General features: G+C 42.9%; 1 protein-coding gene across 5 annotated transcripts; it reads right to left on the bottom strand.

Moving 5' to 3' along the window:
* Window positions 1-1130: 1130 nt before the first annotated feature.
* On the bottom strand, window positions 1131-23289 carry LOC120826429 (uncharacterized). Of its 5 annotated transcripts, XM_040188705.2 has the most exons (50): window positions 23054-23289; window positions 22760-22828; window positions 21874-21898; window positions 21753-21770; window positions 21388-21453; window positions 21140-21267; window positions 20945-21061; window positions 20060-20117; window positions 19934-19981; window positions 19598-19666; window positions 18985-19124; window positions 18416-18547; window positions 18285-18342; window positions 18098-18178; window positions 17714-17779; window positions 16648-16682; window positions 16451-16519; window positions 16334-16355; window positions 16216-16239; window positions 15881-15949; window positions 15650-15789; window positions 15333-15449; window positions 15064-15121; window positions 14869-14913; window positions 14723-14779; window positions 13862-14007; window positions 13368-13469; window positions 13225-13273; window positions 13069-13149; window positions 12023-12634; window positions 11849-11926; window positions 11477-11610; window positions 9029-9115; window positions 8789-8846; window positions 8508-8641; window positions 7658-8339; window positions 7448-7569; window positions 7255-7368; window positions 7015-7072; window positions 6021-6152; window positions 5519-5686; window positions 5184-5339; window positions 4591-4662; window positions 4341-4492; window positions 4111-4266; window positions 3837-3894; window positions 3674-3754; window positions 3467-3556; window positions 2631-3361; window positions 1131-2170 (listed from the first exon to the last, which is right to left on the bottom strand). In XM_040188705.2, the coding sequence occupies exons 1-50, from the start codon at window positions 23078-23080 to the stop codon at window positions 2165-2167; spliced, it is 5997 nt and encodes a 1998-aa protein (XP_040044639.2). In that variant the 5' UTR covers window positions 23081-23289; the 3' UTR covers window positions 1131-2164. The 5 variants fall into 5 exon arrangements, with proteins under 5 accessions (XP_040044639.2, XP_040044637.2, XP_040044638.2 ...); XM_040188703.2 differs by having other exon boundaries at window positions 1131-3361; XM_040188704.2 differs by lacking the exon at window positions 2631-3361.
* Window positions 23290-24248: the final 959 nt, after the last annotated feature.

Here is a 24248-nt window from a genome sequence, read left to right as displayed (position 1 = left end):
AAAAATGTGATAGATGTAATGGTGACTAAGAACCATTCAATCAATAAGCAGTTTTTCTCTTTCTAATAAGTAATCAAATCTGAATACGAATAACCTCAAAAACAGCAGGACAAATATGTTTAAATGCCTTTCTGCCATATGTTTCCTCACACTGAATTTAACCATCTGTGGGACACGAGTCCTCGACCAAAACTCTCTGCTGTGGTGACTGAGACTAAGACGTACAGTAATGAGAGTATGTCGCCAAGATGTGCATGTAGGAAGTCTTCTTCATAGACGAACAGTTTAGCTCCACTGAATCAAGCGTGTTTTAGTCACTTGTCCAGCATGGGAGAAAGACTAAGCAGCCAACTGTGGTGGAAATTTGTAATAAGTACAGACAGCAGTCAAATGACCACAATTCAGCTGAATAGGGGCAGATGGTTCTTTGTCCCAAGAGGAGCTAGAAGATCTGACCAAGTTTCTGGGGGAGAACAGGAGCTTTTATACATCTCTGAAGTTCAAGCAAGAGGCAAAAGGTAGTCCCTCACACCCCCCTCCACAAAGGGAGATTAGTGGTAAATAGATGTCGTTTGGGAACATCCGTGACCCCCCCTTAATGGACCTAGTCGATCATATTTGACAGACAGAAACGGACGGAAGGAGAGGATACAGATCAGTCCAGGCCACATCTGGAAAACAGGATGCCATCGTGGACTTGGTCAGGTCACGAGTTTCCCAAGAAAGGTCACATACGAGTTCTTGAGACGCTCACAATATGCAGCTCAACAAATTTGCCGCCGACACCAACCTCCTTAGAGACCTACTTGCTTTTATTATGAAAAGCAAACTGCAAAAAGGTGTCCGATTGGAAACCAGAGCCAGATCTATTTCAGCCAAATGAGGAACCGTGAACTTTCCAGCGTTCTGCTAAGTGCACTAAGTGGGTTTAGGTTTGGTGCACGTCTGAGGGGTTTTGCGGGGAGTAAGAAACTAGACAAATCTGGTACGGAAGATATTTCATGGGCATTTTACCCAGTAAATGACACATTACATTACAGGTCATTTAGCAATCATGTGTCTCCTCACATGCAATCCTTGTTTCCTTCTGTTCATGAAAATATTTCAAAAAAAGATCGAAAACAAATGTATTTCACATTCAAGAACTTTATTCTGGATTTTATTAAAATGAAAAAACGAATATAAAAACAATCAGTCTGCTGAAAGGGTTAGAATACAAATGTTTAAAAAGAAACATTTGAAAAGGTTTACAAAGTCACCCTTCATATTTAAAGCAAGAAATCATTTTAATAGTAGTAAAATAATGTGAACACACACACGAGCACACCTCCATCGTGCGGTTTGACATCTCACTGATGACTCAACATATCTGAACTTAATCGTGTCTACCAGACACACACAGAGCAGTAATTAATGGATTAACTGCAGAAATAACGGCCTCGATATTCATGGTGGCTGTACAGGTGGTTTCAGGGAGGAGTACCATCGACCATAGGGGGAGCTGCATTAAAATAAAACTCCGGCGGAGGAGTTTGCAGAGGCACTACTTGAGTGTTGGCGGCAGGAGGACAGTTAAAACCTGGAGGGTTGTGCTGTCTGGCCGAGTTGTTGCTGTTCTGTGAATCTAGAGCAATTCGATAGTCGTAATCGGAAAATGGCTTGTGTGAAATGTTTGGAGTTGTGAAGGACGTGGCGCCTGCGTAGGCAGCCTCATTGGTCACTATGCTATTGCCAGCTGCCAGGGAGGTACTTGTCCACGAGAAGCAATGCTGCCGCGTTAGCTGCTGCTGTATGAATTGTTGCTGGTGAGCAAGTTGCTGCTGTACAGGTTGCTGCTGCTGTGCAGATTGCTGCTGCTGCTGCATAAGTTGCTGCTGCTGCATTCCCAACCTCACCCATTGTGGCGGGAGCGGAGTTGCTAAACCGTTTCCAAAAGATTGCAGACTTTGGCTGGTTGTTTCCTGCTCGGGTTGAATCTGGCTTGGGAAGTGGAGCACCCCCGCAGGGTACCCTTCACATTGAAAGGAACTCCCAGTGTACACAGGACGGTAGCTTGGTGTTGTGCAAATTCCAACGGCCCCAGAAGAAAAATAACCTGCCGGTCTATCTGCGACATAAGCCATTCGGTTGTACTGATCGTATCTTCCTGGAGCGTCAGGGCGGCTCATTTCTGGAACAGAGGAGAAACAAGGCGTGATCGGATTGCTACGGTTCAGCTTAGTGAAGTCCTCTTTATTGATGCCACCTATAACCGAGGGTCCAGGCTGCTCTGACCGGACACTTACGATGGCGTTAATGGGCTGCTGATCAGCCCCAAAGCGGTTATCCTGCGGCTGTGCTGTGTGACCTGGGCTACTGCTGACGACTGCACAGTCAATGGGACTAGGGATGGACTGACTAGTGCTTCTGAAGGTCGTCCGAGCATTGATACTTGTTTGGACTCGTGGGCAACCGGGGTCAGCAGGGCTGACAAGTGGTGACATGGTACCGACTGCTTTGGCTGGACCGGCAACAGACACAATTTCGCCCCTCGCTTCAGCAAAGCCGTCTAGAGATGGTTTCTCGGCCAATGGGTTTAAAAGGGCTGGATTTTTTGTCCCTTTAACGTTTTCCAAACTTAAATTACGTACCTTTTGATTCGCAGAATTTTGATTGAATCTTCTTTTCACCCCACTTTCGGATGCAATGTTTGCGCAGGAGGTGGTAGTTTCACCGTTAACTGGAGCAGAGGTGCAAGGCAACACACTTCCCTCAGACTGCCTCTCTCTGAATAGAGCCATTATATAATCAAATGTTGCCTGGTCCACAACGGGTACGTCTTGTTCATGAGACACAGTTCCAGGGTCTTTGTCCTGAGGTGACAGGGGAATAGATGTCGCAGCGGGGTTCACAGAGTTAGGTTGGTGAGTGGACTTAGAGTCTGATTCAGGGCTTTGCTCAATGATGGGCTGCAGCGCAGTATATGGGAGTTTGCATTTGGCTGGCAAAGGGTCTGTGATGTCGGGGTTATCAGTGGAAGATCTGATCAATGAGTCAATAGATTCAACAGCTGGTCTTTTCAGAATTCTAATGCTCTGATCCCTGGAAGACGTGGGCAGGGTTTGAGTGGTTGGAGGACAAACCACAGAGGAAGATGTGGACTCCGAGTGCGCCTCCACCAGTTTCCCTGGCAACTCTTGGATAAGCCTCTGTTGCCGAGAGTCTGAGAGTCCTGGATTTGGTTGCTCTCGGTGACTGAGACGTGGGTCAGCAGAGCAGACCGGATACACAGAGTTTGCCTTTGAGGAGACACTGGTCACGTCCAGATGACCGAAAACTCCACTTTGTTTGACCCCATCCAAATTGTCCTGGACAATTGGTTCTAATAAAGACAGTGGATAAGAAAAAGTGAAAAAAGAAGCCTAAATACAAAAATACATTTACTGCACTTTCGAAGGAACTAATCCAACACACATAAGGATCCTACCGTTGTCACTTCTCTGGTGCGTCTCAAGTGTCTGTGCAGGCTCCATGAAGAGAGATTCCTCTGGACTGTGCTGGTTCTCAGGGTGCCGGTCTGTGCGAAAGAAACCGAAATGCATGGCTCATATTCAAAATCTGCCTGTATTAGTCACTTTAATTGAGCTGTGAGTGAGAACAAGAACCAAGTTACCCTGTAACCGATGGGACTTACCCTTTCGTTGTGGAATAGAGATGGATGGACAGCAGACGCTCAGTTTGTGCGCTCTCTTGATGTTTTTAAGTAGTTGTAAAGCTAAAAAGAGCAAATGGCAGTTGATACAAAATGCTGTTCACCCTCATGTTCCATAAACTTTGTATACTTTGCTCACAGATACCTTCACTGAAAGAAGCGTTCCGAACACGTTCGTACAACTCCAGTCCCAGCAGTATACTCTGAGAAGAAACGGATAACAATTAGCATAATGGGTGTGCATTTCCACTATGCACACAGCTTTTGCTTCATATTATTATGATGCAGTGAATTGCAGTAGCTACTTTGCTGTATTTGCAAGAGAGGCCACAATAATACCTTGTGAAATGCTTGAATAAGGAGGTGGGTGTATGTGTTGCTACAAAATATACAACTAAAGTCTTGAAACAACGGTTCACCTGCGCATCAGTCTTGAGATAACGCTCCCCTTCTGAGAGCATCTGGGCAATGCTTTTAAGAATGTCGAATTTCATCCATTTCTCCAGAGCAATATCCGGATATTGTAACCGATAATTCTCCGGCCAGAAATACAAAAGATCAGGGTGCTGACTCATCTGAAACAAATGCATCATTAGGATATAAAAATGTGGGACCGGTCGTCGAAACCTGTCATTGAGGCAACACTCACAATGTAGTTGACCTGGTGGTCAGGGCCGACCATGTGTTTACAGATTTCGTTGTGCGGCAGCATCACACTGCAGCTCTCACACAGGAAGAACGGCTTCCTGCACAGCCCCTGAACCTCCGACACAAAGCGACACTCCCACACAAAGCCCATACCTGGAGACCACACCTAAGTTTTTAACATACGGTCTTGTGAAAATGAATGAAGTAATGAGAGTGAAAAGGGTTTGCCGTGTAAGGACGGACGCACTCACCTATGACTGGTTCATTGTCGTGGCCCACCTTCAACCAACTCGACAGATAACTGCTGCCTTCAGTGCACTCCCCTGTGTACCCATACGAAGTTACACTTTTATTTAGAAACTTTTTTCTGCTTGCCTTTATGCTCTGCTCGTGGCCCGTTCAGTCTGAGAGATAGCATGGAGCACCCTGCACGGGGCCTGGGACAATATTGACGTGACCTCAATACTTAATAAATCAAGAGCTACTGAAAAAGATAATATAATGATCCTTTATTCTTCCTGCAGCGGTGATATTTACAGGATAACCGCAGCAAAGGGGGGTTACACAGTTAGACATGAGGATCAAAACAGTTATGAAGAGCAGAAATAAAAAATGTAAAATAATGAATAACTAATTGTTGGGGGAAATTGATTTATCTCATGGACACCGAGTCTCATTAAATAAGTGACCTCTCCCTGAACTCTGTCCTCTTAACTTAGTGACCTGCATCTTGGACCAAACTGATTCACAATGGCACAGTGTTTTATTGTCTTCAGTCTTTCAAACAATGACTGCCTAAAGGTCTGCGGAGTAATGTAGATGATGATAAATGATTGACGCTTACCTATTGAAATCTTTGGAAGCACAACTGGGTTTACAGGTGATGTTTTCTGAGAGCCTTCCAACACCTCCCTTGTCTCTGCGTGACTTCTCTCCTGCGGTTGTCGCCACTCAGGAGCCTCTTTGCTTGCAACAGGAGTTTGAGGATTCACATGTTTGGCTGCGTGAAGTTAGGGATGAAAGAGAAACAAAAATAGGAAACAAGAAGCTGTACATTTAAATTCCTGCACTGAGATAATTTCACACAAACAATATACAAAGAGGCTATTTTTATAATCGCTTCTATTGACAGGAACATTGATATCTAAAGCCAGTCCAGCTGTGAAGCCACGGACGTACCTGCTACGTCTTGAATGAGAGGATTAGCGATGGGCTCCTTTTTATTCAAGATGCAATGCAGCTGGTCTAGAATCTGGTCATCGGCTTCAGGCTCTGAACTCTCCAGACTCTGAGCTCTGTTGAACCGGCGCAGAGTGAATGATCCTTCTTTCAATCTGGATTCGATGTCTGAAATAGTAAGAGTTACTTTAATGAGACTAGATATATCTGATGACAGACCTAGAGTCAGCAACAAATCTTCCATATTGGCTCTCAGTTGGGATCTGGACCAATTAAGACCAGCACACGTTTGTTTTTCTGAAGAAAGTCCTTCATTCTGTGGCATCTAATGTGTAATATAATCACAACCTATGGGCCTCATTCACAGGCTTCCAATAACGTCCGAGAGGAGCTATTAAGAATCAATACACAGAAAATACCTCTGCTCATTCAGGGCACATGTGCATGGAACATTCCTACGTATTTACACGACACTTTAAAGAGAAAAGACACATGAATTCACCATCGACTGGGCTCGAAGCTTCGCTTTGACTGGCACCAGGAAATTCCAGTCTCAACACCGGCACAGGGACGCCCGTGGCGGGCGATGTGACCCCCGAGCTTCTTCTCAGCGTGGCTTTCAATCTCTCTAGAGCTGCCAATACAGAGAAAAAAATGTTATGCACTTAATCTAAACCAGGTTAACTTTTCAATCCAATAAAATCCATATTTTTACAGGATCGAAAAGACTGATCCTAAGGAATCAATTAACAGATGTGTAGCCACAAAGTCGTCCTGAGAGATATTGTATGAGTACACCTCATACACTCATCATAAATGGAATGTGTCTTTGTAAAGTAGTCAAGAGGCTTCCCGTGACATTTCCCCAACACACAACAATAAGAGCTTGTGTGTTATTTTTTCCACTGAGATGGATGAAGCGTTTTATATTGACACTCTTCATGAAGACTCCTGCAAAGTTCCACTTCGTGGGAATCTGCAACATCTCCTAAACATGCCATTTTTGGGGTAAACTTGGATAATGTTTTGACTCATTTAATTTATAGAATCTGCGATCCAGACGCTTGGTGTTCTGCTGCAACAGATGTTCAGGATGATTTGTGAGTCAGTATCAGTCTCCCAAAGAACTTATTGTGAGGTTTTATTGTCTCTGTGTAAACAAAGTGTTCCCTCTCTCCCTTTGAAGCGGGGAAGGTGACCAGGCGGGAGGTGGTCCAGCCCACTCGTTTCATATGCGTGTTATCCAAGACCATTTGATTCAAGGCCGGAGAAGAAAACCTTTGAAAAAGGTTATGCATCAAGTGACCTTGACGCATGACTTTTATGCACATCAACTCCGCTCCTACATTTAAGTATTTAATAAATATTCAGTTTAAGGATGTCACATCAGTGTGGGGTAAGACTTTAAAATTTAAATCTGATAATTTTCTGGATTTTTTTTTAGAACAGCCAAAGTTTCTGTTTCACATAGAATTCAAATTTCTTAGGATATTTACCTATTTCTGCCGGGAGATCAGCAAGTTCTTTGTACACGTCGATTGTCACCAGCAGTCTCTAACAGAAAGAAATTAAACAAAGGTCATTAGAAACTATACTAATTAGTTAAACACATTTTCCAATCGGTGAGATCTTTGCTCTCAAGCTAATATCATTTTTGTACATACATAACGCAGATCAACTACACCACACTGAGTGCAAGATTTGGTTAATTTTGAATGTGTGAAGAGACGGCTCACCGGGAAGGGGACGGATCCTTCTTTTCTCTCGTCCTCGGCCAATTGAGCCACTTTGTCGCGCAATTCGTTTTGCAGCTCTGACGGCTTGCAGGACCATTGAGGGAACTTCATTTTCTGGTAAAAAACAAACATCAAGAGCACACATCAGCATCCAAACGCCTGCGCTCTTCCTTGACAGCCATAAAGCACGCACCACATATTTAAGCTGGTGGGCGGCGCTGCACGTGTGATCGGACTTCAGCAGCCTGACCGAACACAGCCGACAGTAGACCTGCTTCTTCTGTCCACACGACACCTTAATCAGCTGGTTCAAGCCTACGAAGTGAAGAAGCAATGCAGACCCTCGGATTAAAAACAGACCGACTGACAAGAGACTGACCGAGCCAGTATAAATAATACAGACCAACTGTGAGAGCGTTTGCGCTTAGCCTCTTCTCATATCTGAACGACGCCTCGGTCGTTTTACCAGCGGCAACGGATGTCAGAAGAGTTCTGCAGGTGGCTTCAAGCGCCGTCGTGGATTCGGTTTTGGAGGAGGAGGCAAACTCGCACGAAGCCGCTCTGACTACGGTTGCAGCTCTACTCCTGCTCTGCGTTTTGGACGACAACTCTGAGGTGGCTGCAGGCGAGGTGGAGATCGTTGCTCTACGTTTTGGAGCTTCTCTGGATTGGGTGTCGGCTGTAGTGGCGCTGGAGAGGGCGGCATAGAGTTTGCAGGCGGGTGCTGTTGATTTGGAGGCGTCCGGGGTGGAATTTGAAGACTTGGTCGTCAGCGTGGAGATGGGCGCCGTGGCGGTAACGGGGGTGATTGCACCAGAGTTTGAAGTCGCTGCATTTTCAGATCTCCACATCTTTTCGTAAGTGGTGGATATTTTTAGCGGCCCCACATTTGTGTTTGAAACGATTTCAGCTTTGCCCTCAATGCGGCTGGTAAAGGGGTTTGCCGAGTGACCAGGTGAGTTTGACGCTTTGATTTGGGCATCATTTGATTCAGGGGGGGCTTGGGTTGTATTGGAGGGGGTTTCAGTCATTGTGGACATTAATGTAGTTACTGAAGAGTCTCCTGAATCATCAATCCCCAACACCTAAGAAAGGAAGGCAAACAACCATGTTTAGCAGACCGGTTTTTGTCAGCAAACCTTTCCCATGATCCGCGTCCAATAAAGAATTATGTTGAAATTGAGGTTTGTCCCTAACCTCATCTGTCTGCCAGTCTGAGTAAAATGAGCCATTGGAAAGCAAAAACAACTGACCTGGGGGTCGTTCTCCGTAGAACACAGCGGAGCGTGAAGGGGGACCGAGGTGCCCCCAGGTTGAACACTGGACGGAGCTGAGGTTGAAGAGCGAATGTCCAGCTGATCCTTAAATGCTTTTAGTTCCCGCACGGCTGTGTGGATGATGGAAACCGCAGAAAACACAGTACATTAAAGTTGTGACTTTGTCATTCACTTGCTGATTGAACCGAATGGGCTTTAAACCAAAAAGTGACTAAAAACATGAAAAGCAATCTCAGAATTAAGAGCAGTAGACTCACCTGAATCAAAGTCCTGTTTAAAAAGTTTATCGTAGGTTAGATAATCCAACTCAACAACCTGGACATAAGAAATAAGCAATAAACAGTCAAATGAACGACTAAAATCTGTTTACATCTTTTAACTGTCAGGTCGTTTTGCAAACAATAGCCAGGACTGGCTTAAGGAAAATTGGATATCTTTTTCAATCTCAGTCCATAAAGTGACAATTCTAATAGTCTACACAAAATCAGGAACCAGACCTCAGCGCATCCATATCCATGTTCTTGTTCAGACAAAGCTGCACGGTGTCCGACAGTCTTCCCTTGCTGCATCCCTTGTGCAGGTTTCTGTACGAACCGATGTCAGAAACATACAGGGGAGGCATTACAAAACACACCTTTGTTTGCTGAATTGCATATGTACAGAATTTGGTTGAGTCAACAGTCAAGTGAGCTACTGTGTTTTTAATGTACGACGCTGGCTGAGAAGGCTTTACTAATACAAGCGCCGTCTCCCAGGGTAGAAAAATGAATGTGTGAGTTTATATATTTAGTCAAATCCATAACTTGACAAGCAGGTTCTCTGCCCAAATTCGCGCTGCGGCAGCCGGGGAGGTTTAACGCGGGGCTTCAAACTCCGGCAGGCCGACGCGCTCCGAGGCTGCAGCGAGAGACGGAGCGGTCCTCCCGGCCGGAGAGGCGGACGAGCAGTCCGGATGAACCGACAGTAGTTCAGGTTGAGAGACTGGGGGGGGGGATGGTTGTTGTTTTAGGTTTAGATATTTTAGCTTAGTTGAGTTGCCAGTTTTCGTTGCCACTGTTTTTTTAAACAAAGTCGACGCAACAAAGTCGTTCACGTTATTGGCTCAGCATGAAGAGCTGGACCAAAAGTAAAACATCCCCACATATCGTCCGTGTGTTTGGTGCTGCTAATGAGTTAGTATACGAGTACAGCAACAACCTATTATTGCCGTTTCCCAATTCATATAATGTAAATACACGTTTTTAAAGCAACAGGGGCTAAATGCAGATTGCATGGGCGAAGGGCTGAATTCAACAAGTTGTTGTAAAAGGGGCCAAAACATTGTAAGTTACTGTGTGCTTAAAGCAACATTGTAAAGTATGATACTGTGTAATATACCTGGAAATGCCATTAGTTGCTGATGAATTGTTATCTTAATCTATAAATGAGGGGTCTCACACACCTGCTGCTGTTTATTAGCCCAAACTGCCTTTTCCCTGAAGTCTGTGTGCTTCGTACATCTTTAAGTTGTTCATACTGTACACACCTACTTCTCTGCAGTTTCTCCCATTTTGTTTTAAAAGTGTTATAAACGTAGACGTGTATCACTTCTAAACCAATTTTCAACGTCTTTTCCACCACAAAATGCTCGCTGGGTATGAGCACGTTAAGCCCATCCAGGACACAAACTGCTGCTTGTACTTCCTATAAAACCTTTACCTGTTTTTCGGCCGTTGAGGCGCCCGCGTTGTTCGTCACAGCTGAAACAGATCTGCCAATCACTGTATATTGCTTGTTTCCAAAGTCTTATCTTTCCCCCCTGTGAAGCGCAGTGTCTTTTCCTCCGTCTGTTGGTACGGCGGCCGCCCTCCCTCTCCCCCTCTCTCCCCCTCTCCCTCACCCTCTGGTCCGTAACCTGTGCCGCTCTGGGGGGGCGGGGCTTGAACGTCAGGTCCTCATATCCAGGGATATAATAGAGGCTTTTATACATCTATGCTCGTGTCGGTTTCCCTCTCGTTTTTTCTCCCGGTGTGGCAGAGAGCCTGTATGACGGCAAAATCAATGCCAGAATCCGCACAGGTCCGTGCGCGCGCGCGGAAATCAAACATTCGCGCGTAAAAGTCGGTCTCGAGCGAGGAAAGAGTCCTGCTCGCGCGCTGTTGTTGTTTTTCTTCTTCTTCTTGACAGTAAGGGGGCGGAGCCAGTCACAATGTTATCACTACATCTAATTTACAATGTACAATTTACAAACCCCGTCTTTGTTTTGGCTGCATTTATACATTCACAGAACTATAGAAGCCATTTCCGCCCTATAAAAAATGAAGGGGTTGGAAAATCGAAATGATATAAAGTCGAAATTATGAGAAGACCTTCGCAGGCTCCTTCATAGTAATCCGCAATACTCTTCATGGGCAACTCTCAGTGTCTTCATATAATGGTTGTTTAAGTTTAGGAACATTTCGGAAATAGTTTCAGGGTGCCAGAGTGAGCGGTAAAAAAAAAAAAGATTATTAGGCCTTTAGTCCTATACTTTTTTACTCTTAATACATCATTGATGGATCAAATAGGAAATATTTTGCTGTGCGTAAAAGTGAGTAGTATCTGGCACAGTGCTGAACGGAGTTTGACACCCCTGATAGTTTGTCTCTCCTCCTCCACCCAATCTAATTATTTAAAAATAAAAGCCCAGGAGACACGCACACATGTGGCAGGCACCACATAATAAGTAGTGCAGCATTGCGCTAGCTTTGGTTAAACAGGACCAAACAGCTGACAAGTGGCTACAACAGCCAGAGAAAATCTCACACGTCTTTAGCTAGCTAGCCTGCGTGGCTAGTGACTCATGCAGACATAAACAGATGCCTTGAGGTGGTTAGTCAAGCAATTGTTTTACCTCCTCTCAAGCATATCATAAAACTGCGTGGACTAAGGAAACTTCTTTAGTAATTTTTAATGACAGCACTCACCAGATACATCCTCTGGTGGTCTACCCCAGTAACATGGCTGACAATGTCCTTCTCTGGGATCTGCAGCGAGCAGCACTCACAGAGGTAGATGGGGGCACGCTCATCACAAATGCATTCGATAAGTGAACACAAGCCTAGAAGACACATTGAAATACATTAATAATGAACAATCAACTCGCTGGCCGAAAATGTCCAGATAATCAATTAAAAAACTATTCGTAAAATTGTTCTGTGCCATAAGAAAATAAAGTGTATTTATTTTCCGTTTATTGCCATGGTTAAAAAGTGAACTCTCAAAAAATATTTAAAATGTATTAATTATTGCATTGCTCGTTTAGTTTGAGGTAAATTGGCCTAAAACAAAACACTGACCGACCACAGGCTCTCGTAACTTCCGCTTGACATACTGCCATAGATGAGTCGCTTGTTGCAGGTCGGCCTCCGAGGACGCTGCACCAATCACAGATTAAGTCATTGTCATGGAAACGCTAAAATATATACCTCTATAAAAATGTACAATCACAATTAGATGTGACATTTACAAACCTTTGTTATTTGCAGTCTGATCGTTTGGTTTTCCACTTTTTCCCTCGTCAGGTGTGTTCACTTCCTCCTGACTGCTACTCAGCAGGTTTTGGGGTTCTATTTTCACGGTTAGCCGCTGGCATTTCTCGCTTGTTTCCTGCTCTCCATCATCCACAGGACAGGTATCCGTCTGCGAGATTTTCCTCTTCTGTGTCAGGACACATTTGCTGCTTTCGCTCGGCTCTTTTTTGTTCATGTCCATGTTCTGCCGGTTTTCGACAGCCTCCCCACTTGGTTCTTTGGTTGTAGGCTTTTCTATATTCTCTTCCTTTATCGCATGACATGTCTCGCTTTGCTTCGCCTTGTCTGAACTTGATCCTGAAAACTCATTCAACTTGAGCAATTCCTTTCCACTTGACGCCACAGTCTCCTTGTTGTCTCCATTTGCGCCGCTTTTCGGACAGAGAGAATCAGTGACTTCAGCACCGACTCCCACAGTCTGTTCCAAGGTCGTCTCACTGTTCTCTGCAGATTTTGGACTCTTTTCCAAATACGCTTCCTTCATCCAGCTGTTTTTCTGACTGCTGTCCCTTAGGTTGTCCTCCTCCACATCTTTCCTTTTTGGTCTGGGGACTAAAATAAACAAATTATATGAAATAAAATGAAAAATGTAATATTGTGTAATCAAGTGGCCACTCCGTAAGCAATAGTGCAAAAGAAAATTGTGGTTAGTCTTTTGACAGATAGTTTAATGGTCCTTGCTATTTGACAGAAGCTATGTGGCAAACACATGTTTATGTTGCTCATCCTGTAAAGCTGCATCCCTAAAATGTCCCACCAAAAACATTTAGTTACTGCCGTGTTCCGCAAATGAACTCTGTTAAAAGCCTCTGCAAACATTTTTTATCAAAAATGCTTTAAGCTACGGACCTCACTGACGTGGAAGCATTACATTTAGAATTTTTTTTAAAACACCAAAACTACCAAAGCCTCAAGTAAATGCAAAAGTTACCATTCCCACACTCGTATGGAGGGAATATTGAACAATAAACATTCACACGACTTACCCAACTTCATTTTGGGGTTTATGTTTGGATTAAGGTTTGCTTTCCCATTTCTCCTATTTGCAGATGTCAGTATGGATAATGCTGGAACAAAGACAGCAGTTAAAAGATGCATATGTGGCGCTTTTATTGATTTACACAATAAATAAATGTACTCACCTTCAGAGTAGGTGCATGTCTCCCTGACAGGCTGGCTTAACGGAATTACCTTTGAAGGCATAAAATACAGTTAAATGCGTAAGTGCCTGCTAAAAGGAGATCCTACATGAAGAGACAGAAAATCCATGTCAGGTACAGAATACCTGCACATGTGATATGGGGTGATAGCGGGCTGCTTGTTTTGCAAAGTCCAAGAAAGTCTCTTCATCAGGGTTTGAATCCAGCGAGCCTGGATGGAAACGCTCCTACACACACACAAATACAATTTTTTTCATTGTTTAAAACGAACCATTGATCGATGACGAGATACAAAACCAGAACTGTGGCCAGAACAACTGTTAACAGTTAGAAGACTTGTGTGGAGCATCACCAGGCGAGTGACACATCGAGTGACACTGTTAACAGTTAGAAGACTTGTGTGGAGCATCACCAGGCGAGTGACACATCGGCTGTAAACTTAATCAAAAATAGTCTTTTGGGGCCGTTACACAGGAAGTTGTTGAAACTTAAATCAACGTTGTACAATCTGCCCCAATTCTCCCAAGACTGATAGCAAGCCCCCCAAATTAGTTCAAGACATGCTGAGATGAGAGCATAGCAGTAATAAAAAAACAATGCAATGTTAAGGAATACTCACAATGAACGTTGCAATGTGTCTCCGACTGAACTCATGAGCGTAAAATTCTTCATCTGACAACTTCCTCTCACAGAGCAGGCACAGGAATCCCTTAGTTGGCGGTTGTCCTTTGCTACAAATGTTGTGCATGACCAGGAACTGTCTGCCTGCAACCAGGAGGTAAAGAAAAGTCAAAAACACTGAGTGTGCACTTCAAATTTCACCTCACAAACTAGAAGCCCCAAAAAATAAAATAAATAAAAACATGAATGACCTCCGCCTGGCAGACGAGCGGAACAAGTTCTACTGCAGATTTGATAGTCGATGTCCTGACTCCATCCCCACCAACCTGTCCCAGACCCCCACACTCCCCTCCTCTAGCCCATCAGGGGCTCACCCCCCCCCCCACCCCCCACTAGCGACGAGCCTCTATTCCGGAGAGAGACGTTAACAGCCCGGCCCCATCATCACCCAGGACCTCAAGTGGGAGCTGAACATCAGCTCCATCACCAAGAAGGCTCTGCAGTCTCTCCAGGACTTGTTTGCTTCCAGGACCCTGGAGAGAGTTAAAAACGTCGTAGCCTACCACCTCTCACCCCGGACACAAACGGTTTGTGTCCCTTCCACCTGGCAGGAGGCCGAGGTTCCATCAGGACTAAAACCTCCTGCCACACAAACCGTTTCTTCCCGTCGGCAGTCGGGCTCATCAACAGGGCCCGGCCCCCCACTGACTGACATCCCGCCGGTCACTCTCTCCACATGCACTTGCTTCCTGTTCGCTGGTGCACTTTATTTTTAATTTAAATTCTTCTTGCACTATGTTGTTCTTGTCTTATTGTTCCTTACCTATCGTTATTGTTCCTGATATACAATGGTACCCACCTAGTAGAGGAAATCTGTCGTTTTCTTTGAGCTTACTGTAGGTTTCACAAGGTGGTACTGCAGACACAAAAAAGAAAAATCCACGTACAAGTCAGATGAAAGTGATCAATTTGAATTAATCTCATTTAAGTTCTTTTATCACTAACCATCACGCTTTAAGATGACGTGTTGTAGTTCGAGACACTTCATCACTGCAGACAAAATTAAGGATGAGAGAACACACATGTCAAGTGTGAGATTAATCTCAGAGCACATATGTTCACAAAAACTGGGGCTTAAGGGCAGCGAGGATGGATGCAGTTACCTGTATCTGAACAATTTCACTTGAGACCAATTCTTACATTTTTGGTAACTAATCCCGACGAGTCTCTCAAACATCGTGTTCGGCAAGTCAAGTACCTGAGAAAGGAAGAATTCTCAATTAGTACCGAGGGAAGAAAATTATTAAGTCTACAGAAGATGTCAGTAAACTAACCTTCTCGTTCGGTCACAGTAACAAGCGTCACCGTGGTTAGACTTTGCCTTTTAGCTTGCATGCTATGAAACTTACATTCATCTCGACACAGATGGGGAACACCTTAGTGAAGAAAAAAAATCTTCGTCATTTTACCTTCAGCGTCATCTGATCTGGTTTATTCTTTTCCTCTTCCCATGCAATTGATCTTAAGGCTTTCAAATCCACACAGTTCTCCCATGCAAGCGGCAGCCTCCAGGGATCCTGGTACAGCTGAGAATTTGAGACAAAGCCAATGAGGTCCAGTGCAGGAAAGGCAGTTGTACATTAACTTGTTTCTTTTTTTTTTTTTTTTCCCCCCCTCAGTCGACCAGGCCCCTTTAACAGACACCAAATACCGCTACATCAGCCCTTGAATATGTAAACATAATAATAACTAACACAAACCATGTAAATAATGCTTACGGACTCACCGACGTGTGTACGAGATGTTTCTGAGAGTCAAAGTGTTGCCCGAGAGCAGACTCTGTGAAACAATCCTGACAAGCAAAGCACACATAAAGAGGTTCCTTGTGGACCTCCGAGCAGACACACGTCACAACCAGGGAAACACCTGAAGAAAAAAGGTGCAAAAAGATGGAAATGAGGACATGGCACATTATTCAGTTTAACATCTTAACAAAATGCGATGATGATGCGCTCACCAACAAGCGGTTGATTCTCCTTCAGGTTCTTGAGGGCTTTCTCGTACAAACCAAGACTGGGTTTCTGTGCTAATGTGCAAAGAAAAAGGGGTTTAGAGTTCAATGAATACCTAGATCCATTAATTTCTTCTACTAGAGTCGGAGGACATTAAGTTGATGTTATTAATTTTTTTTAATGAAAGAAATGCTAGTACTATATTGATGAGTAAATTTAAGCTTAATCCGTTCAATGAAAATATATTAATAAGGCTTCAGTCTAACATTATAGGCCATCTGATCTGTATTGTTTTAAACAAATTAAGTGTTGGCAATTGTAACAAAGATGAAACGTTTACCTGGTTTGTCTGAACATTCATCACCTGTAGAAAAGGTAAATAAAATCATAACTTAAGCAAAATAGCTCAAAAGTTGTACACAATTGTATTTATGGATGACAAGAAAAGTGAATGGCACCTCCAAAAAACTTCTTCAGCATCTGGAGAAGAACATTGGAATGTAAGGTTTTACTTTGTTGCGTTTCATGAATAATCCTAAATATTTTCTGTGGGAAGCTATGAAAACATTGTTTACCTGCTTGTGCTTGTAGTCTGACAAATGTGTGCAATAGACAGACATGTTCTCAAAGCCCACACTGCAATTCTGCAAACAAAAAGACACAAAAGTGAAAAGTTTATTGTATTAAAAACAAAATGTTCTTAATGTTCCAACAAAATACATAGTATGAGTAAGGAAAGTATTAATAGCGAGGCGATCATAATTTTCTTTACCTGACAGCGTAGTTTGTAGCATCCAGATTTCAACTCTGGAAAGAAGGTAGTATATTAGGCAAGGCAATCTTATTTGTATAGCTTAAAAGGACCACTTGACATTTTTATTTATCGTTTTTATATATTTATTATTTCTCTTCAATATTTAAAAATAAGAAATTTATTTGAATTGACCCAGATAATTACTTCAATCAGTATATTTGAAGTCCTTCAGCTGAACTAAACATGGTCTCAGGTTTACATTTGTTGTACTGACCGACAAATTACAAATTCCATACATTTTAATTAGCCAGCGAAAACATGTCAAATATGTTGAGCTCAAAAAAAACAAGCAGAGTAGTACACTTTTTCCAGTAAAGTGTCCCATGTCTGCATACATGTCTAGTTGGTTGTGTGGAGATCATATAGTGCATGCGTTCTGTGTGAAACGCACCATAAAATGATTTGAGTACGACAAATGTTGTTCACAGTGGGCGACGTAAAAAGAAAAAAGGTTTTATTTTCAAAATACATTTTTATATCTATATATTGTAATATATTTATCCTTTAATATAATGGTTACGACATAGTAGTTATATCATATTCTGAACACAAACACACCTTTTGCATTGAATCATACTGCAATGTTTACTGGAACTGTTTTTTTGGTAGGGTTAGCCAAACAGCCACTGGTTGTTCATCTCTGGAATGTAAAGCGCTGACCCCTCGGTTCAGACTGAGCCATAAACTTCTAAATACCCACCAATGGAGTCAAAGGCGACACCCATGTTTATCCTACCTAGACCCCCACTTCTATGTGATGATATAAAAAAGTGTAACTAACTAACACACACACACACACACACACACACACACACACACACACACACACACACACACACACACACACACACACACACACACACACACACACACACACACACACACACACACACACACACACACACACACACACACACGCACACGCACACACGCACACACACACACACACAAAGTGCTTTGTCTCCTGATGGGGCGCATGAGAAAAAAACTCACCAACCAACCAACTTAAAGACACTTTACTCACGAGTGACTGATTGTCTGGGGCCTGGTTTGTACTGCAGACTACTGAATACAGGCGATGGAAAGTGGACTAGAGAACAATGGAAGAAAAGATGATTAAACTTGAGCTACTCAGGGCAGACCATGCGACATCATTCAATTTTAAACAGTTTATGACTTTGCAACTTTAATATTTATTAACTATCTGAAAATTAAATGTATGACTTTTTTCAACCGATCAAACATCTAGCTACACAGGCCGTCGTGCCGGCCCCGTTTCACTGCTGCCATTCTTCAGTTGTGTGGTTTGTGAAACTTTTATAAACTTGAAAATAATCTAAATTTCTGCAGGGTGTCTCCCCCTGCAACTTTCTACCGCAACACAAGTTCTAAAATAAATAACACATACCCAACTTGTCGCTTGGTTTAACGCTTGTAACCAAGCTGCTCTCCTGGTTTTCCTTTCTCATGGATTCCAGTTCCTTCAAAGCTACAACAAACCACAGGTTCAATTAGTAAATCATCCTTTTGTGTTCCACTGAGGCTCCAGCTTGTAAAGTAAATGTACAGTGTGGCATGAAATAATAAATACCAACCATCTGCATAACAAGTCAGACGCATTGCTGTGAATTTGCCGGCCTCCAGGCTTACTTGCTGCAACACAGGCATACGGATTTAACTCAACGCAAACAAAAGCATACGAGTGACTTTTCATTAGATGTATTACCTTCATATCAGCGTTTGTAGTAGCATGAATTTGCTCCGTCTGCTTTGCAAAATCCAGCATCTTGCAGGCAAAGCTCCAGGAGTATTTGTTGTAGGATTCCTTTGCCAGCAAAGTAGACGGGTGCCACACTCTCTGCAGATTAAAACTGGTGTGAATTACTGATATAACCACATAAGGACACTGGTATAGCCATTTCATTTTGTGCTTTTTTGTGAAATCAGAAACACAGACAGAAGTGGGCAGACACGCTGGTTGAACTGCCACTCTTATCTGTACAGAGACATATGTGGGTCAGTTATCTTCTACACCTCTTATCCTCAGAGCGGAGGGGGGCTGGGGTAAATCCCAGATAACGTCGGGCGAGAGAGAGACTGTGAGACAAACATTCACACCTCTGAGGAATTTAAAGGCACCAATAAAAACCTAACCAGGCACAGCACGTCTGTGGGAGGAAGCCAGAGAGCGCAGAGAAAATGGCAGTATGTCTGACATTCTTGGGCAAGTCTCCCAGGAATGTAAATAGCCTAAATGAATGGACATAAAGATGACACCCATCAATCGCTACTTACAAAGTAGCAAAAGATGTGGTCAAAGCTCAGGACATGTTTGATGATCGCGTGGGACGTCAAAGTTAGGTGGCAAAGGGTGCAGAGGTAGTGTTTCTTCTCAGGCTGCCCGACACAAACTATTTCAACGAGGTGCTGCATTCCTACAGGAACAAAATCACAGAAGAAACGGGAAAAAAAGTTCAAGGACAAAGCAGTTATTTTTAGCTGTAGTATGTACGTGAACGTTATCTAATTGATCATGGAAATCCATCCTTGGATCTAATCATTTTGTTAAGTTGGTATTATATAATATAGTGAATAAGCAATCATCGCTCTCCCAAATTAATTTGTTCCATGTTGTACACCAAACAACGTAAATGTCCCCCTTTGTGTGTCGTTCCTTCTTGTTCTCCGTACTTAAAGCTGGGTCACGCAGTTTAAAAAGGGTACGGCAAACCGACACGGACCCTCGGTTTTAGTGTGAATGGAGACGCGGTAACAAAACGAGTCTGCGAGAGTCAACAGGACGGCTGGATTTTCTAATTGGCGCTCCCTAATACAGCTTAAAAGGAACCCATCTTACATCATTGGGGAAAATTTCATGAAAAGATGACATTTTCAGAGACAGACTGACCAAGAAGTGGGTGTTCTCTGTTGGGATCTCTTTGGTATTTTTGTATAGTCATCCGCTTCGGCTCGACAGCTAGAGGGAAAACACAGATTGCAGATGAAACGTGGACTGAAGGATAAATGAAGTGAATCTAACAAAGATACAGTGTGAGCAGTAGATGCTAAATGTGGACAGCGGAGTACAGAAACGGCTACTTAATGGACCTTTCTTGACAGCTGTAGCAAGATGGAAGTTATTATTTAAGCAATAATTGTATTTGTTTAATGAACTCCTTACCTCCCAAAGTCATGACTTAAGCGATGAGCAGAAATTAGAGCCCTGAGAGAATTGTGCACTCACCTTTGAGACCGTGGAGTAGCTTTTCATTTTCACTGAGAGTGCACATCACTGAGGAGGGGAATAAGATCATGAAGAAATAATTGAATACACAATAGCCAAATATTATATAGAGAAATAGCTTTATACCTTCATGGTAGGTACTCGTTTCAAGCTGGTTAAATAGAGTTCCAGGCAAGTCCAACATCTGCGAAGAAAAATAATAATGAAAGTGCAAAACTTCCTAAAAAGGCTTTCATCCCACTAACACAAATATTGATTGATGATTTTTATCTCCTGTGTATGCATGTTAGGACTGATAACATTTTATGTAATAGTATAAGCTTGTGAGTCTCAAACAAAAAAAATAGTATCCATTAATATACATTTCCACTATATGTTGAGAAATTACACACGTAAATAACCTCTGTCCTATCTGGTTGCCCCCCGAAGGGTCAACTCTTGTAAATATGGAGACCTAATGTCCTGCGTGCGTTCTTCCTGTGCAGCACCATGTATGGATTTGTGCAGCTCTTTAATACATCTGGGTTCTCTCTGTGTACATCATGCATGAAGTTGTATATGTTAAGCCTGTATCTGTGTGTTCAACACCGTATAATGATTTGTGTAATGGAATTTAAAGAGCTGACCACGTGGTTCAGACTGAGCTTTAAACTGGCAAGTAACCATGAATAGACATGACGTTGACAGCGTGTATGTCCTACCCATCCCCCCCCCCCCCCCCACACACACACACTATGTGATGAGAGGGTATAAAAAAAGTTCTCAGACAGTTGAATAAATTCTGCAGTCTGTGCATTCGTTCAAAGGATTAATTTCTACTTAAAAAAATTCTGTCAAAATGACTGACTGAAACCTCATCTGTGACCAGTCGGAGATACCACATCTGGCACTGCTGTGAACCATAATGCATTAAGAAACAGCAGGGAGGTGGATGGAAAAGCAATTGTGATGCTGCAGCCAAAAACAAAACAGTTATGGGCTGAAAAAGATTTCAGGCCGCCGGGTGCAAACCTGTAGTTGTCCGCCACTGCTTTCTTTTACTTCCTGCCTGTTCGGGGGCCTCAACATTTTATCCACATACTTGGTGGGGATCCAGGAGAAATTCAGTACATTCGGGTTTTTGCAGCTCTAAAAATACAAAATATCAATGAAATTGTGATTCCGAATTTCAAATTGTCGTTAACTTTTATGATATCACACACTTACAAAGTAGTTTACGCAGTGGTCCACAGACGAGAGGTGGAATAAAATATTCTTTGATGGACGCTTTTCCTCACAGATATGGCACAAGTAAAAAGAGGCTTTCGTCTCTCGACTGAAACACAAACACAAGCCTGCAGGAAAATACATTCAAAATAAAATAATTACTTCAAAAAGTCTATTTGAATTTCTTCAGCAGAACAGTACCGCATGAGAAAAAAGCTCAACAACCAACCAAAAGAAACTTTTCTCACCGGTGACGGTTTTTCTGGAGTCTCGTTTGTGCCATTGGCCGACGAATACAATCAATGGAAAGTGGACTGTGGAGCAGAGCACAATGGAAGAAAAGATGATTCAACTCGAGCTACTCAGGGCACCACGTGACATCATTCTTCACACAGAACAATGACATTTAAAGCAGTTAATAACGTGTGTTGTTACTTGAATCATGTTAGTACACCAATTGATCTGATATACGGATGTAAACAACTCTGGTCTCAATGTGAAAAGAACTCAAAATGTCTGTTGGGCATCAAGGACACAAGATAGCAAGTCACACTGAACCGACAGGAACTCCGTTTAGAAGCATCAAACACACAAGAAAAAGAAGCGGACTTACCCAATCTCCGAACAATACCTACAGAAGAAAAACAGATTATTAACAATTTTTTTCAACATAAAAATGATCATTATGACTTATGCAGGTAAAAGTAATGAAAAAAAAAATGAAAAAAAACTACCTTGCTTGAAGACATCTGCGGTTGTCTGTTGGTAAGAAGAGAGGAAACGGGCAGAGGAATTAAGGTGGGGAAGGCCTCATGAATCACAACCATTAAGGAGACAAATACGGGACCGATCTCCCTCTCGGGCTATAGAATAATCACGTGCAGATACTTTACGTCTCTTGATCTTGTGTTTTTAAAGTCACATTCTGCATACTTTTTGGAGATACTACCTAAAATTCCAGCTGATAGTATTGGATGGGTGCCTCAGGTTTGCCCTGATTGGAGCACATGAGCCATTGTTAAAAAAAATTAAAAATAAAAGTTGTGTGCATGCGCTCATTGCCCAGGCACATTTTCAATGTCGTGTTTAACACATTTTTGGATTGAACGTTTGCATGCTCGGAAAGTTGAAACATAATAATCTGAGAGTGACTGCGCTGAACAATAATGATCCCATTCTTTCCTGTGTAAAAGTTTACATGTAACCTGGATGTAGAGGAGCATAACGCGTGTGTGCCCGCACATGATGATGTTTATTTTCAATGTATGCAGTTAACATTAAATGACAATGAGGCTAGGAAATTAAGTAAAAAGTACAAAAAAGGGTTGCCAGAGAAGTTGTTTATTTGATGCCAGCGTGCATAAATATTTCTGAGAGAGAAAATAAATAGTGCAGAAGGGATCATTTGACCTGCGAGATGTGCTTTGCCTGTGGCTGTACCGATGGGATTTGATTGGTGGCAGGTGACCCGCGTTAGGGTCTGATTTACTGTCCTCGTGCACCAATAACCCCCCCCCCCCCCCCCCCCCCCGTACCCGTCCACGGGAGCGGTGGCAGGCAGAACACCAGATGGCAGGAAACATAACATGTTACTTGTGGCAGAAGGTGTGAAGCACGAACCTGTTGATGTGCACGCGAGTACATATGCGTCTTCATTTCAAAGAGCTTCTCAAATGTGCAGAGGCAGACCTGCAAGTAGAGTTAAAAACAAACATTTTATTTTTGTTTTTAACCAGCGACACGATAAAAGAAAATGCACTTGTCTATATGAAGAGCTTTTCATCAGCCCAAATTAAACTACGCCACACGTTTCACTACATTAAGAAGCGTTTAGCTGGAGCCAGGAGGAGAGCAGGAACACACACACACACACACGAACGTCGCACCGTTACTTTGCGCCGTTAGCCGCGTTACCTGACAGCCGAAGCGGATGCCCTCCATGCCGGCCGGGAGGGGGGGTTGACAAGTGCCTGCTGCCCGTGAGCAAACCGTTTCCTCTGTCCTAACCGGACCTTCCGAGGGAAAGAGGAAAACAACTATGCATTCCTCCGGAAGTGTGTCTGTCTCGAGTGACTTTGACTGGCGGCAGACTTCTCCTCGGCGCGGGTGCGACTACGGAAATACATTTAAAAAAAAAAAAAAGAGGCACCTATCTGCAGCAGCTGTGACGTCAGAGAGCCAACCGGGGGGCGGCTCCTCCCCTCAGCGCGCGCCTCCAGGTTTCCAGCTCGCTGCTCCCCTTTAGTGGGGTCGAGCGGGTATTAATTCAGTTCTGGCGGAATGTTCTGATTTGGTAAACAATACAGATTGTTGTTGATTGCCAAATGCGAGCCGGCAATGTAGCCGAGGGTTTATAACTTTATTCTCACTCCAAAAACTCACTCCTGAACACGTCTCTCCTTCACGATAAAGTCACCTACACTGGAACACTGGGGAATTTACAGCTTACAGCAATCTTTCAATGTTGTGTTACTATTTTGACCTCTATGGACGGTCAGGTTGGATGCTGCAATCAGTATGGAAACCCAGGTGTTGAGCTATTGGACACAACCTTTAAGTGCTTGTACTTTGAATATTTTAAATGTTTTCAATTATTTGATGCTGCTTTATACTTCCACTTCTCTAAATGTTTTATTGGTTTTATTGTAATTTTTATTTTGCAAATATCACATCATTAATATAAACTAGGATCAACAAACGTATTGAGATGCATGTTTATCCATTAAGGCAAGGCAAGGCAATTTTATTTGTATAGCACTTTTCATACACAAGGCAGACTCAAAGTGCTTCACAATACAACATTTCATACAATAAAGTGAAATAAATTGCAGGAATTAAAAGACAATTAAAAACAGCAAATAAAATTATAAATTAAAATCTTATTTAAATTGTTTAATTAAAAGCAGAGGTTAAAAGTGCAATGTAGGTAAAATTTAGCAGAAGGCAAAGCTGAACATAAAAGTTTTCAGTCTTGTTTTAAACGTGGTCAGAGTTGGGGCAAGTCTTAAATTAAGATGATACTTTACCAGGTTGCAGATGAACATTTGAGAGGTGTTGTATATAAACTGTACACCTAGTCCACCTTCATTAAGCACAAGCTGTGAAAAAT

This window comes from Gasterosteus aculeatus, chromosome 10, assembly GCF_964276395.1.
Source record: "Gasterosteus aculeatus chromosome 10, fGasAcu3.hap1.1, whole genome shotgun sequence".
Lineage (NCBI taxonomy): Eukaryota > Metazoa > Chordata > Actinopteri > Perciformes > Gasterosteidae > Gasterosteus > Gasterosteus aculeatus.
This window is presented reverse-complemented; position numbering and strand designations above follow the sequence as displayed.